Source organism: Thamnophis elegans, chromosome 2, assembly GCF_009769535.1.
Source record: "Thamnophis elegans isolate rThaEle1 chromosome 2, rThaEle1.pri, whole genome shotgun sequence".
Taxonomy (NCBI): domain Eukaryota; kingdom Metazoa; phylum Chordata; class Lepidosauria; order Squamata; family Colubridae; genus Thamnophis; species Thamnophis elegans.
The window spans coordinates 138,830,946-138,847,084 of record NC_045542.1 but is presented as its reverse complement, the minus strand read 5'-3'; the positions used below and the strand labels follow the sequence as shown (position 1 = coordinate 138,847,084).

Below are 16,139 nucleotides of genomic sequence, written 5' to 3'. Positions count from 1 at the left end.
CCCACACGATAGAAGCAATTCCAAGCATCAAGCTGTCACTCATCCCACTAGTTCTCAATCAAGAGGGCACACCCAATACATATGTCTTTCTTGACTGTTGTTCTTTCCTGTTTTCTCTATCCAGTGAGATCAAACAGTAGATTAAATAAAATCCACATATTTCACTCTTTCCTCCTGGAGTTCACAATTACAGCAATACCACTTAGACTTATATACCACCCCACAGAGTTTTTCAGCATTCTCTAGTTTGCAGAGCAGTTTACAGAGTCAACATATTGCCCCCAACAATCTGGGTCCTCATTTTACCGACCTCGGAAGGATGGAAATTAAATCAGTTTTGAGCCAGTCAGGATCAAATTCTTAGCAATGGGCAGAGTTAGCCTGCAATACTGCATTCTAACTACTGCGTCACGAGCAGGATTATGGTTCAAATATTATATGAAATGTTCTTTGGATTACTCTTAGAAGTGAATAACTGTGGGATGCCTTTATGTTATTCTAATAGTATTATTATTATTATCATTATTATTACTGGCAGGTTAAACCAATCTACTGCAAGTTGAAGGTTTTAATTGAAGGATATGGTCCATAATGTACCATGCTGATCCAGTATGGGTCAGTAAATGGGTATTTTTCAATTTCCCAATTTCTAGATAGGGCAGAGAGAGATTTGGTCTCAAGTCACCCTGCTGACCACCTTGCATAAGAGAGAACAAGAATTTGGGTCTCTACTCACAATCCAGCACCTTAACCACTGGATGACATTGGCTTTTTAAATGCCCCCAAATGCTTGACATTATAACAGTGTCACCAATGTGTTGAAAAGTTCACAAATCACATGTAGTCTAGCGGACCTCTCTAGCAACACTTGCTAAATCAACTCAAGGAAATTTTAGAGAGATGGTAGAACGTTGATAGCAAATGATTAAACTTGCCAAATTTTCTTTGTGCATATGTATGTATGCGCAATAGTGTGCTCAAAATTAAATTTTGTGTAAATTAATGACATATCTCTAATATGACTGTTGTTATTTCCTTAATAACTGTTTCCTTGGGCAGCTTTAAAAGTTAAAAATTTTTCATGCTCCTGGGTCTATGTGCTGGCTTTTGTAGGCTACCTGTGCCTAAGATTGGGTATCTTTGCTATAAAAATACATTTATAGTGTCATTTTGCCTTATGTCGGTTGAACAAAAGGTTCTCTGCTCTATAACTATCATGCTGAAGGTCTGTTTAAATGATATTTTGAATCCAATTCCTTAAATGATAATTTGAATTAAATTCTTATAAGGAAGGGGTTGGATTATCTCCTAGGCTCTGTTCTAGCTAGAATATATCTACATTACCAAGGTATTTAAGTTAAGGTAAAGTCATTTGGGATTCCTGCTTTGCAAGAACATTATCCAAAGGAGAAATACTGTTTAAGAAAGCAAGAAAAAAAAAACTGGAAGAAAGGGAGACGTGGTTTATCCCTTGTGAAATACGAGGCATACTTTGGTTGTCCTCTGACTGTTAGGCTCCTTCTCGTTTTAGAAATGATATTTTTACAAAACATTTCTATTTCTGTGACTGCAGCCAAAATGTCAGCATTTTTATAGAAAGTATTTTACAAAGTGGAGTGTGCCAATCTGAACACGCCTTTGATGTGCCAATTTTTCTAAAATGCAGCCTACTTACTAGTTTTTGGACTGTGGCCTTCATTGCAGAAAATGTTAAATACTCCTGGCTGAAAATAAGAGGAAACTTGATAGACAAAAGTTCTATTTTTACTCCAGCTGTGGCTTCTGCTTGCCGACAAAATTTAGGCAGGTAGATATCTTTCCCAGCCTTTCTTTTTTTTTGCACATTTTTGTCATTTAGAGCGCGAACCTTTGGAACTTTAAAATATGTGGACATCAACTCCATGCTGGCTGGAGAAATCTGGGGCATTGAAATCCACATTTCTTAAAGTTGCCAAGGTTGAGAAACGCTGATTTAAACTTAAAATCTTTAAAGAGCCAAGGTGGCGCAGTAGTTAAATGCAGCACTGCAGGCTACTTCAGCTGACTGCAGTTCTGCAGTTCTGCTGTTCAAATCTCACCGGCTCAGGGTTGACTCAGCCTTCCATCCTTCCGAGGTGGGTAAAATGAGGACCCGGATTGTTGGGGGCAATATGCTGACTCTGTAAACTGCTTAGAGAGGGCTGAAAGCCCTATGAAGTGGTATATAAGTCTAACTGCTATTGCTATTAAACTACCTTGTTTTTTTTACAGTATGAATAGTTTGCAATACCCTGGGTGTGGGATCTACTGTAAAGAATAGGGAGTGTCCATACCCTGAGCTGTGATTGATGTTACTCTGGAATGTCTGTGTATCCCTCTTTGGCAGAGTAATGGTAAACACACACACACACACACACAAACACACACATATATCTTTAAGCCACTATACTGAGGAGAGGCTAGGAAATAATCTTTTCTTTGACTCTCTTTGACATTAACTTACTAGTGTGTTCCCGGCTGCCTGGCAGAATCGCAATGAGGCTAGATAAGGCTGCTGGCAGGGATTTCAGTGGGCAGACGTTTTCCTGTTTGATTTATCAGTCTTGGCATCAGGACTTCCTGCCATTTTGTGTTATTATCAGCTGCCCACATTTCACCACATTGTTTTTCTAATTAATGTCTTTTTTTCTCTCTCCCCTCCTCCTCCTCCTTTCCCCTTATCTTGATTGTGGCTTTCAGCTGGAAGCTTTCTATTCCATATTTACCACGGAACAGCAAGATCATGTCAAATCTGTGGAATACCTACGGAATAACTTCCGGCCTCAGCAGAGCCTGAATAACAGGATTGTTTCCAAGTCAGCTGTGAAGGATGCTTGGAACCAACTTTCAACGAGCATGTTCGAAAACCCACTGGGCACTGAAGCCTCCAAAGGTAGAGTGGCTTTGTTCATTGATGATCATGGGGAAGCACCACCCTTTTAGGGTAGGGGAGGGAAACGATGGCCCTTTGATGACAGGCTGGCTCGGGAATTCTGGGTGATGAAGTCCGCAAGTCATAAAGGGGGCATCGTTCCCCACGTCTGCTTTAGGATTTGTCTGGTTCTTTGTGTACATAGAGTGATCAGGAAAGCATGGCCAGGGAGGCCTAGGTAATCATTAGGCTTCTAATCGATATTTTTTGTTTTCAACACATTTGACATCACCAGTGGTGAATTACTACCAGCATTCCTACCGGTTCACTGAGCACCTACTACATGCGCCAGCGCACTAGAAAGAAACTTGCTGGGAAAGCAAGGAAAACAGCTGAGGAGCGGCAATTCAATCTGTCTCCCCTAATCAGCTGGGCTTCAGACACTGAAGTAAAGGAAGGTATAACCCAGGGGTGGGTGGACTCACTTTCAAAGCAACAGAGAACTGGCTCTCTCTCTGCTTGACGGCAGAGCTACTGGTTCGGGACAACTGGTGCGAACTGGTAGAAACTCACCACTGGACATCACTCAAATAGCAGTGCTTAGGAATCTTGGTACTACAGGTAGTCCTTGTTTAGCCACTGTCTCATTTAGTGACCATTTGCAGTTACAATGGAAAAGTAACTTTGCAACCAACCCTCACATCTACAACCTTTGCAGGTCTATAAAACAAAAGAAAGCTGAAGTAAGACGGTAAACACAGTTGAGATTTTGCTTAGTGACTGATTTGTTTAATCATCAAGTTTCCAGCCCCAATTGGTACTAAATAAGGATTAATACATACAGATGAACTAGTAATAAATCACACAAGGGATTCACATGCACACGCACACTTCATGCTATTCTCAATGAACTTCTTCTCTTCCTGCATTTCTTCTGCACCAGAGACACATTCTTTGTGTGTCTAATCATACTTGTCCAAATAAAGTATTCTATTCTATTCTATTCTTATTCTATTCATCTCATCACATTTCATCTCATGCAGGCTCTAGATGCCCCATGCCCCATTTCTCCCAATGAACCAAAAAATGGACAGGTTCTCTGAGATTTGTTTTGATTGCCATGAGCACCAGCACCTATGCAAATTCACATAAACAGTTGCTTTGGGAGAAGCTGTTGCGATCAAAAGCAAACTAAAGATTATTGTTAATAAAAAATATATGGCACTTCTCAGGCCCCTTAATGACAGCGTGATGGTGGCAGATTGGAATGGGCTTTGTAACCTCATCAGGAAACATGAATATTTATGGCTGGTGTGTTGGCCACCTCTGGGCCCCTATGAAAGGTAATAGCTTGCATTAGAAGAAAGTAGCAAATTGGACTTGATTTTTTTTTAATTTTCAGAGCGACCCTGGAAATATGTTGCATAGAATTACAAAGGTTTTCCTGCTTTGAATGAGTGCCTGCAATATTTCCCATGTTAATAACTGCTGCAGAAATGTTACAGCACCCTTATGTAGAGTGTTTTGTTTATTTTTTGGCATCTGGACTCAGTGAAAATGGCTCTGAATTCTTTGCCCAAAATAAAAAAATAGATCCATAGAATTATATCCTATCAAGAGCAAAGATTACAACCCAACTTTTGGCATTGTAGAAATACAATGAATAATTATTTCTACATTGTAGAAATAAATGGATAAATAATATGGATATATGGATAAAATGGATATTTTTTTAAAAAAATGCATTTAAAAAATGGTTTATGTGTTAGCATTACACCTAAAAACATCATCAGTGCCTTATTCAGCAAATGATGTTTATTATGACTTATTATATATAAACCTAGGTAGTCCTTTCTTTCTTAGTGGCATTGGCTTGTAAACTGTATGAATGGAGAATCTATAACTCTCCAGATATTTTTGAACTACAATTCCCAGGATCCTCCTCATTAATCATGTTGTCTGGAATTAATAAGAACTATAGTTAAGAGCCGAGGTGGCGCAATGGTTAGAGTGCAGTACTGCAGCCACTTCAGCTGACTGTTAGCTGCAGTTCAGCGGTTCAAATCTCACCGGTTCAGGGTTGACTCAGCCTTCCATCCTTCCGAGGGGGGTAAAATGAGGACCCAGACTGGGGGGGCAATATGCTGACTCGGTAAACCACTTAGAGAGGGCTGAAAGCCCTATGAAGCGGTATATAAGTCTAACTGCTATTGCTATTGCTATAGTTGAGAGCATCAGAAAAGTCAGTGGATTTCCAACTCTTGCTATAGACATACTCCATTGTTTGCCTGCTTGCTTAAGCTTCCTTTTAGTTCCTGATCTGGTTCCCCCTGCTTTCCATTCTGCCATTCTCTAAAATTCTGCTAAGGTCCATCATTAGAACAAAGTGTTGAGCTGCTGCTAAGGTTGCCTTCTGTAATGGTATGTGAGAATGGTCAGGGGAGAAAGGAGGAGTAGCTGCAGCCATGGGCAATGGTCTGATAAACAAAATTTGAGTCCGAAGTAGGAAACGCAACATGGTAGAAGGACTCTATTACAGTGGTGATGTATGTATCATTGGAAGACCTAAAGGACTTGGCTAGGGACAGCTAGTTATGAATAAAATCTATTAAGAATCAACCAGGGGTGAGCTGCTACAGGTTTGCCCAGGTTTGGGAGAACCCGTAGCTAACGGTATGACCGGTTCGGAGAACCTCCAAATCCCAACCCTGACTGCCCCCCCACACACCTCCCACAACTCACCTCCCAGGAGTCTCCACACAGCCCATTTTGGATGCAAGATAAGTACAGGGCTCGTATGGAGGCTCAGGGAGTGTGGAAAAAAGGCCTCCCGGAAGGCCTCCAGTGCCCGGGGAGGCAGTTTTCACTCTCCCAAAAGCTCGAAGAAAGCCTCCGGAGCCTGAGGAAGGCGAAAATGCCCCCCTCACACACACACACACACACACACACACTGTGGTGCAGGAGGTCAACTAGGCCTTGGTCACGCCCACCCAGCAACCGGGCAGAGAACCCGTTGCTGAAATGTTTAAAACCACGACTCCTCTTGATGCCACATGATTAATCAATCAGTTAAAGCAAGTGCATTTGAATTTTTTTTTTATTTTCCACATTTGTATTTTATGCTTCCTCCAAAGATTTATTTAAACTGTTGTACTTTAATTTTTTTCCTCAATAAAGCCATGAGTTGACTGACACCAATGGCACCAGTGTAGAAAAGAGCATATATCAGACACCTGATATATAATTAAAACAAATAATAAAACCAAAATTGTGATAGGCAACTTTACTCTATGATAATGACCCAGATTGCCTCAATTTAAGACTCACTCAGTTTCCCGTATTGTCTGTCTAAAGTAAAACCCCTGACTTGAATTGTAAAATGTCTGGGCAAAGTCACTTTGATTCATATTCTCTATGCGTGGAGCATTAAGTAGCTGGCTAATTCTATTCAGTACAAAGCTATTTCTTAAGGTCTGATCCATGCAAAACACTTTTGTGTGGTTTAAGATTATTGACCCCTCTGGATAATTGCTGTGAGGCCACGAAGTTAGCAATCATAAGTACATTGCACACTGTTTCCAATATAATTGTACAGCTCAGCCTGAAAGAGCCACCTGTTCATTGTATATTTCATTTCATTTGAGAATTTCTAGATGAGAATTCAGTACAAAGATGTTCGCGGTAGGACTCATTAAAAGACTTTTCTCCCCTTTAAAATAGTATTGACCCCATTATTACAGCAAAATTATTAGCCAGAAGGTGTTCTTATGCATATATTGATGGCCCTGGACTAGATGGCTCGATAGAATGATTCATTCCCTGAGCTATTCTTTGTCCCAGCTGCTGTTTATGTCACCATGGACTGGATGGCAATGAGTACTCTTTCAAAATATGGGCATATGTCAAAATGGAATCAATCTGTCTTGAGTAATGTTTATAGGAGAGCATGTCAAAAGTTTATGATGTCAAAACTACCTTTAGTGAAGTCAAAATTGTGAACCCGTCCAGAGGTCTAGCCTAAGATTCAAACTCTGGTTTTGACTGGAGCACACTTTATATCTCAGGCAGTGATAGGATTCAAATTTTTACTACCAGTTCTGTGGGCATTACTTGGTGGGCATGGTGTGGCTTGGTTTGGTGGGCATGGCTTGGTGGGCGTAATAGGGAAGGTTACTGCAAAATCCCCATTCCCTCCGGATCACCTGGGACTCGGGAGGCAGAGAATAGATGGGGGCTGGGCCAGTCAGAGGTGGTATTTACCGGTTCTCCTAACTACTCAAAATTTCCGCTACCGGTTCTCCAGAACTGGTATGAACCTGCTGAATACCACCTCTGATCTCATGAGTCATTAACTGAATTTAACCAGCATTTGCTATTATCCTGTCCTGCTGGTCACTGAGGACAGCTGTTGTAAAATAGCAATATTTTAAAATAGCAATATTCCAACAGCTTGCAGATTGTAGGCCACCTATTCTTTCATTGGGATGAGTAAGATAATGATGGTTTGTCCCCAAAGGTGCTTTTTCAGGAGGCAACTGGACTTTCTTCTTTCAAAGGCGTTTCGCTTCTCATCCAAGAAGCTTCTTCAGCTCTGACAGGATAATGGGGAATGGAAGGATTTATACTCCTTGCAGACAGCTGGCAATTTACAGCCTTTTAGAGGATCCTTCCATTCCGACTATCCTGTCAAAGCTGAAGAAGCTTTTGGGATGAGAAGTGAAACGTCTTCAAAAGAAAAATCAAGAGTCCAGTTGCCTCCTGAAAAAGGGGACCAACATGACCTGGATGGCTGAGCATCTCTACAGACTTTTATCATGATTGTTTCTTTTAAGCTTGTTCCTCTTTTAGAGTCTGTTGGAAGCTAAAACTGTGCCTGTAGTGACAAATGCCATCCAGCTTGTCTATGTGCTAAGTGGGAAACAATGCCTGGTACATTTTTACAGACTAAAAACAAAAACAAAAAACACCTCTCTCCTAGTGTAACCAATCTAAAACGAATGGTCACACAACACTCTGAAGGTGACAGAGCTGACTTAAATTTCTTGCTGAGAAACAGCAAGGTGATGCTTTCCAGCTCTTGCTTCAAGCAGAGGTGATGAAGAATGAAATAGCTGGTCAGCTGAATGGTGTGAACTACTGTCATGAAAAATTAAATAACTGGAAGTCAGGATCCATGAGCTGTCTTTCGGCTTGGATATTCTGAGTTTAAATCTCTGCATTGAAAATAGCTGTCGCCGTAGATGGTTTCACAAACAGCCCTCCATGAGCGATGATCATACCTTGACAAAGCTTTTTAACCCTATTCTGTTTGCTCCCACTGTTCTTGGAAATAATTTGCGCCATTTACACAGCTCTGTGCCAAGTTGTTGTTGTTGTTGTCCTCTCCATAATCACATCCCCCTTTTTATAGCTTGTTTTTTCAGCCTGGGACGTTATATTTTGACAGTTTTATATAGGGTATGTTATGGTGTTGCACAGTTCTTCTCTATAAGGCTATATATATTGTAACGATTGAACAGAGATTTGAAGAGTGATTAGTCTTCCAGTTAGCTCCATTTTGATCATCTGCTTTCTTGCCGTTCAATTGTTCTAGGATGGTGAGCCTTTTCAGCACTGAGTCCCCAAACCGGAACATGCGTGCATGTGTGCGTGCGGCAGCACCAGAAACCCGAAGACCAGCTGGCTGGCACACATGTCTGTTTTTGGCTGGGTTTTTTGGTTGTTTTCAGGGTCATTTTTAGACTGTTTTTAGGGCTGTTTTTGGCTGGGTTTTTTGGCTGTTTTCAGGGTCATTTTTAGACCGTTTTTAGGGCTGTTTTTGGCTTGAAAATAACCCCCAAAACCAGCCAGAAAAACGGCCTGGTTTTTGGCTTTTGGGGTGCCATTTTCAGACTGTTTACTGACACTCTGGAAACCATGGACACCAGCTGTGCATGTGTGCACCGGAAACCAGAAGAGCAGCTGGTGGTGGTATGCATGCCCACAGGGAGGGCTCTGCATGCCACCTCTGGCACACGTGCAATAGGTTTGCCATCATGGTTCTAGGATATAAGGGTATCCAGTGTTTCATACATGTTTCATACTTCAGCTTACCCAAGAAGTAGCCTCTTAATTAGGAGCATTTGTGTGAACGAGAGAGAGTGGTCGTCTCTCAATAAACCTTTTAATCCATGGTTTATTCATTTATTTATTTATTTCTCTTGTCAGTTGGATCTATTCAACCCATTGAACTGTACATCCATTACGCTGCTTATATTCACAAAATGCACTGAGTCACACATTAGCTAATCACATTTTATTGTAGCTGCAGGTCAGAATTGAGTGGCAAAACAGAAGACTCATAAATCATACATGAAATTAATTATCAACCTTATCTTCTTGGTTTTCAGCATTTTCATATGACATTTTGGCATTCAGCCACAATTTGATTTCATCAGATCAATACAAAAACTCCTTTGCTGACACCTAGTGTTTCTCAATATTTTTGCAGCCCTGATATGGCACTCTTAATCATTATCGCTTGCAGAAATCTTGACTTAGAGGACAACATTTTATTTGGAGTGTGTATGGGTATGCATATAGCAGTTGTCACACCTTAAAACATCTGTGTCTTTTCTTGGGCTTATGATTCCAAGAAAAAACAAGCTTTAAAGTGCTCCTTATTCCATGATCACAAATGTTCTGTATCACAGTTTACCCCTTGTCATTGCATCTCTGCATAGTCCTACTAATTATCAAAGTTCGTGCAATGGCCCTTGGAGAACAGTCTAGCTTCTACCTAGAATGTAATTGTTCTTTGGTTGCTTTATGTTATCTATATATAGCATGCCTTGTGGCTCAGTGGTTAAAGTGCAGTATTGCAGGCTAACTCTGCCCACAGCCTGGAGTTTGATCCTGATGTGGCTCAAGGTTTACTCGGTCATTCATTCTTCCAAAGACGCAGATTGTTGGAGGCAATGTGCAAATAATGCTTACATCGCAAACCACCCAGAGAATGCTGCAAAGCACTATGGGGCAGTATATAAGCCTAAATGCTATTGCTAAGTTATGCTAATCATGTTATATGGGAGTCTGAGAGTTATGGTTTATCTAGATCAGGGATGTCAAACCCGATTGCATGGCGGGGCGTATCATGATGTATCTGGATTTTTTTTGCCTTTGCGAAGCCAGGGTGGGCATGGCTTGCGCAGGCCCAGACGTGGCCTATGCAGGCCATATCCGGCCCACGGGCCGCCTGTTTGACAGGTCTGATCTAGATGGAACCTATAGGAGAAGACAGATCTAGATCACCCAACTGTTGTAAGTTATGAGAGATGGCATAGGAACTGAAAGCAATATTCTGAGGTAAATCCCACATAATTTTAATACTTAAAAGGCCTTATCAAAATAAAAGCTATGAAGAGATATCAGCAAACTTCAATGATTTTTAGAAACCAAAAGAAAAAATATATTTCTTTCTCTTCTCACGGTAAATCGGGAATGATTCTTAAAATTGTTACGAAGGTGAAAACTTAAATCCTTATAGATCTCAAAACAATGTTTAAATTTGAGCTGGCGAGCAGAATAACCCCAACTGGTATAAGATTTATTGATTCTGGGCTGACATATAGTAGTAAAACCACCACCTTCCAGATTAAGTAATAAGGAAAGACCACAACTCCTTTAGTGCCGTAAAGTTTAATTTCCTTGGGTCTCTGCTCCTAGGAAGGACTGATAAGCATTTCACTATTTATTCTTTATTAGTGTCACTTCCTGTTAACTTTATTGATGATACTATCAACACAGCATCTTACCTGAGATTATTTCACTGACTGAAACATTTGGTCACATCTACAAGCAAGGCCTACATTTAGGGCAGGAAGGAACAAGACTGTGTCCATAGCCCTCAATATGTTTAGGACTCCAGCTGTCAAAAAAGCTCAAGCTCCATGCTCTGTGACCAGAGATTATATCAGATATTGTCTGAGATGGAGGCATCTGGCTGCCATCCTGCTAGGCAATTATGACATGATCTTTATATTTCAAATTATAATTTAAATGGAGAATGTGGAAACTCTGAGACAGATGCTTAGCTAGGTCCCTTGATGCTTACCTGTCCCAGAAAAGAAAATTATCATTTGGTAAAGTAAACCAATATTCCTTACATCATCTTTTTCTTCAGGCAAAATATACCATAAATTGATATGGGACCTTGGATGGTGTAGGCAGAGTATCACTCTTTCCCATTATCCTCCTAGTGTCAAAAATTATTTATGTAATTTGCTTTTCTGTTCTCTTTTTCTGCATTGAAACATTTTTATCCAGGTTCCTAAAAAATTGGTTTTCTCCAGGTTCCTCAAATAATTGGATTCAAGTTGGCTTCTGGCCAATCTCGTCATTCTTTCCTTTCTGGGAAGGAGAGACTGAACCTCGTCTCTGGAGGGACTGATTTTAGTTTTTCATCTTATGAATTTGCATTTAGGGGCATGTGCAAAGTTCCTCTGCTAATGCGATCTGCTCACAGCACCGAATCTCACTCTGATCCCTCTTATTCTACACTTGAACTGAGCACCGCCTCATATTTGCAAGTTCACACAGAAAGTACAAAGAATATTTTTCCTTGACAAACAGCCAGTAACCCTATAAATGCCAAGCACAACTGAATTATTCATAAGGAGTCAAATTAAATATTTGCATATCCCTTTCTGTTGTCTGATAGTATTTGGAATGTATAAATTGTACGACTTAAAATGTGCACGCTGTTTGTATTTTCCTTCTGTTACCGTGACTTATTGATCAGCATATTAAATGGCAAAGCTCCCTACCAAATTGGAATAAACCAATTTTGCAAGTCCAAAATAGGCTTATTTTGCTATTACTATGTCAGGTAAATGACTTTTATGTACAAATAAATTTGAAAGCCTTGGCTTAAAGAAAATACTGTCTAATCTATCCCATAGTACCTTGTCCTGGAGTTCTTATGTTATGGCACAATATGGGTAGAATAAGATCAATCTAAATCCCTTAGGTAAAGGTAAAGGTTCCCCTCGCATATATATGCTAGTCATTCCTGACTCTAGGGGGCATTTCAAAGCCAAAGAGCCAGTGCAATCCGAAGACCTCTCCATGGTCATGTAGCCGGCATGACTAAACGCCGAAGGGGCACGGAACACTTACCTTCCCGTCAAAGTGGTCCCTATTTTTCTACTTGTATTTTGACATGCTTTCGAACTGCCAGATTGGCAGAAGCTGGGACAAGTAATGGAGTGCTCACTCTGTTATATAGCACTAGGGATTAGAACTGCCAAACTGCCGACCTTTCTGATCAACAAGTTCAGCGTCTTAGCCATTGAGCCACCGCGTCTCTCAAAAATCCCTTAGGTATTCTCTATGAATTGTCCTGAATAATAATAATAATAATAATAATAATAATAATAATAATAATAATAATAATAGATACTTAATTCTATTTTATATTAAAATAGATTTTAGCAACCAGAGCCAGAGGTTATCATGATCAAGATAAACAAAGACTTTTCTATAATCAATGAAGCACATATTGATTTTTGGGGAGTGAAGGGGTTGAATTGTAGGGGCTTCCAAACCACATAAAGATGTCTGGGGAGTGTATAATGATTGCAAACTCTGTATTATCCTTCTCTGTCCTCTTTTATTATTCTGTTTCAGCATCTCATGATTTAAAATAATAACAGTTGTTTACAGAAGGATATTTGTTTTATTGTCGCTGAAGCTTTGGGAGTAGGCACGCTGTTGCAAGCTTTATGACATTTTCCCGAAAAGTCCCCCAGAGGTTCTCTTGACATCAGGTTTTTTTTTTCTGGCACAGATGCCTGATTGCCTCCCCAAAGGTGCCTGATTGCCCTCGCGTGGCTTGTCATCCGTAGGGATTTGCCTTTATGTGCTACCTTTAATTGTGAACCTAGCCTTCTTTAAAGAAGGATTGTAATGGAGCACCTACAAAATAGTGCTGGCTGTTATCTACATCTGGAATATTTCTCAAGTATACCATTGAATCCTCTGTACCTGTTTCAAAATGCATCTTGCCTCCAACATTACTAATTGCTAATGACATTGCATTGCTCGTTGTGATTGATTGTTTAGGGGTTGTGATACATCCTGCATGAATTTAGAATTGTTTGGAATATCTTTTTTCTTAATGTGTCTTTCTTTATAGAATTTCTTTGATTATCAGGCTGAATACTATTGTCAGCGTTACAAGTAATATACCCATAGAAAGGAGAACTCTGAGGCAGGTAGATACCTCAAAGAACAGTTTATTGGATACATCATATTGGCATAAACTGATGAAATCCGACTCTAAAGTTCCATGACTTTCACCTAATTAAAAGTAAAAGTTTTCCCTTTTCCCCCAAGTCACTGGCTATGCTATCCAATCTGGTCGGTTGCTTGGTTACTTCGCTCCTCCTCTGGCCAGCCACCTGTGAGAATGTCCTTGGTTCCCACAGGAAAACTATATTGTTTTTGCTATCAAACTCCCATCTAATATTTCCCCCTCCCTCTGTTGTGTGGCAACTCTGAAGCCTCCAAGATGGCTTCAGCCAGGTTCACTTCAGGGTTGACAACTATTTCTCGTCTCCACAAGGAGGTTACTTAGTCATAGTTTGAAATCACAACAGACCTCACCAGAGCTACTTATGACTCGAATTCAAAGCCCTGACAGCCACCTGCATCACCCATGGTCATGTGATCATATTTCGGGCACTCAGCAACTTGCCCATATTTACAGCCATTTGCAGTATCCTGAGGTCACATGACCTCAGTTTGCATTTTTTGCTGGAAACTAGCATTTACGTACAGTTTCTGGCAAAAATACCCATTGGAGACAATGGATTCGCTTAATAACTGTAGTGTTTGCTTAATGAAAGTAAAAAAGATTGTAAATTGGGAGCAGTTATGTGGCAACCCGCTTAACAACTGGCATGGCTTACAATCGTAATTCTGAGCTCAATTACGGCCTAAGTCAAGGACTACCTGTATTTCCTTTCTCCAAATTCTTGTCATCCAGATCTGTCAGATTCAACTTTTGTTTTGCTCAGCCAGTTGAAGTCCAAAACTTGGAGAACACCCCAATAAGTCTTCATGATGCCTGATGCAGTAGTAATAACTTGCATAATGGTAACGTGCTTTAGAAAATAAAGCTGAAATAGTAAGGACGGACAGCTTCTCCAAGGTTGTCCAATTTCTCCTTATAAAGTGTGTTGGCCATGTCAGTATGAATTTATAAGGTGCAACTGAAGGGTGCAGGATATGCGCCTGAATTCCATGACTTACTCTAAGTCAAGGGTTCCCAACCCCCGGTTCATGGACCAGCAATGGTCCACGGCATACTAGAAGTCGGTCCACACAAACAAGTGAAGCATCAAGCACACGAAACCACGCCCTCTCCAGTCCGCGGAAAAAGCTCTCCCCACAGAACTGGTCCCGGAAGTCCAAAAGGCCGGGGGCCACTGCTCTAAGTGATTCCTCCCGTAAGGACTTCAGAGGACAAAAGAATTGCTTTCCCACTTCCTCCCTTTTTTAGATAGTTCTCAGGGCAATCAATGATCATTATTCTTATTTTTTTCTCAGATTTGTTTCTGTTACCATCTGTTTCTATCTATCTCAGTCTAGAAACTGTTACCTCCTGCATGAAGGAAGAAAGCAAAGCCAGTGATGCCGAACGGTCCTGGACACAAATTAATAGCAATAGCAATAGCAGTTAGACTTATATACCGCTTCATAGGGCTTTCAGCCCTCTCTAAGCGGTTTACAGAGTCAGCATATCGCCCGCACAGTCTGGGTCCTCATTTCACCCACCTCGGAAGGATGGAAAGCTGAGTCAACCTTGAGCCGGTGAGATTTGAACCGCCGAACTGCAGATAGCAGTCAGCTGAAGTGGCCTGCAGTACTGCACTCTAACCACTGTGCCACCTCAGCTCTAAAAAAATACAGGCTGTATAGAGGCTTTAAATAAAGTAAAATACATACGGGTAGTCCTCAACTTACAACAGTTCATTTGAACAAACCGTTCAAAGTTACAACGGCGCTGAAAAGAAGTGACTTATGACCAGTTTTCACACTTATGACCATGGATCACGTGATTGAAATTCAGATGCTTGGTAATTAACTCATATTTATGAAGACTGCAATCTCATGGGCTCATGCGATCCCGCTTTGCCGCCTTCTGACAAGCAAAGTCAATGGGGGAGCCAGATTCACTTAACAACCAGGTTATTACCTTAACAACTGCAGTGATTCACTTAAAAACTGTGACAGGAATGGTTGCAAAATGGGGCAAACTCACTTAGCAAATGTCTCTTAGCGACTGAAATTTGGGGCTCAATTGTGATCGTAAGTTAAGGGTTTCCTGTGTATGCATTCAACCCATAACAACAAGCAGATCTAGATACAATATTCATAGATAGAATAAGGTTGGCAATGCTGGGATGATACTGAGGTCCTGAAACAGTGGAGAGTTGAAAGAACCAAAAAGAAAGGAGAGAAAAGGGAAGTGACTCCACTTAAGACATATATAGGTTTTGAATAGGTTATATACATCTAACCTATGCAGACAGACGTCTGTGAGGATTCTCAGTCATCCAGGTTATGGTTGTCCCAAAGGAGCTTTTTTCAAGAGACAACTGGACTTTCTGGTTTTTCATTGAAGATGTTTCGCTTCTCATCCAAGAAGCTTCTTCAGCCTGACTGGATGGTGGGGAATGGAAGGATTTATACTCCTTGCAGACAGCTGGACATTTGCATTCTTTTAGCGGATCGGATTGTTAAGGTCATCTGGAGATTTATCTGTGTCCTCAGGGTCACCTGAGTGGTGCAAATGGGTATGGAGCAGAGGTGGGTTGCTGCCGGTTCAGCCCAGTTTGGCCAAACTGGTAGTAGAATTCAGGCCTGGGTCACAGAACCGGTTCTCTGGTGTCTTCTGCCATTGCTGGTATGGTTCTGCGCATGCGCAGAGCAATTTTTAGTCAAATTTGCACCACAAAGCGCGTGTGCAGCGAACCGGTACTAATGTGTTCAGGAACCCACCCCTTGTATGGAGCCTTCTTGGAACTGTTGAAAGGACAGTGTCTTAGATTGAAGATAGATGATGTCTCTGTTGAGAGAGGGCTGTTCAGTGTTGACATAAATGGCCTCTTTGACCCCTCTTTCAAACCAGCGATCCTCTCTGCCCAAAATATGGAGTTTGTCGTCTTCAAAAGAGTGGCCTGTGCCTTTTAAATGCAGATGGGCT

The 16,139-nt window shown here is 40.9% G+C and overlaps 1 protein-coding gene across 7 annotated transcripts in view; it reads left to right on the top strand.

Annotated features, from left to right (window-relative positions):
- The window catches only part of PTPRG (protein tyrosine phosphatase receptor type G), a 731,369-nt gene that overhangs the window by 585,211 nt on the left and 130,019 nt on the right, over nucleotides 1–16,139 (top strand). For all 7 annotated transcript variants that reach the window (XM_032209412.1, XM_032209411.1, XM_032209409.1 and 4 more), the window contains exon 8: nucleotides 2,719–2,911. In XM_032209412.1, coding sequence (XP_032065303.1) covers nucleotides 2,719–2,911 — 193 coding nt within the window. The remainder of the gene's footprint in view (nucleotides 1–2,718; nucleotides 2,912–16,139) is intronic.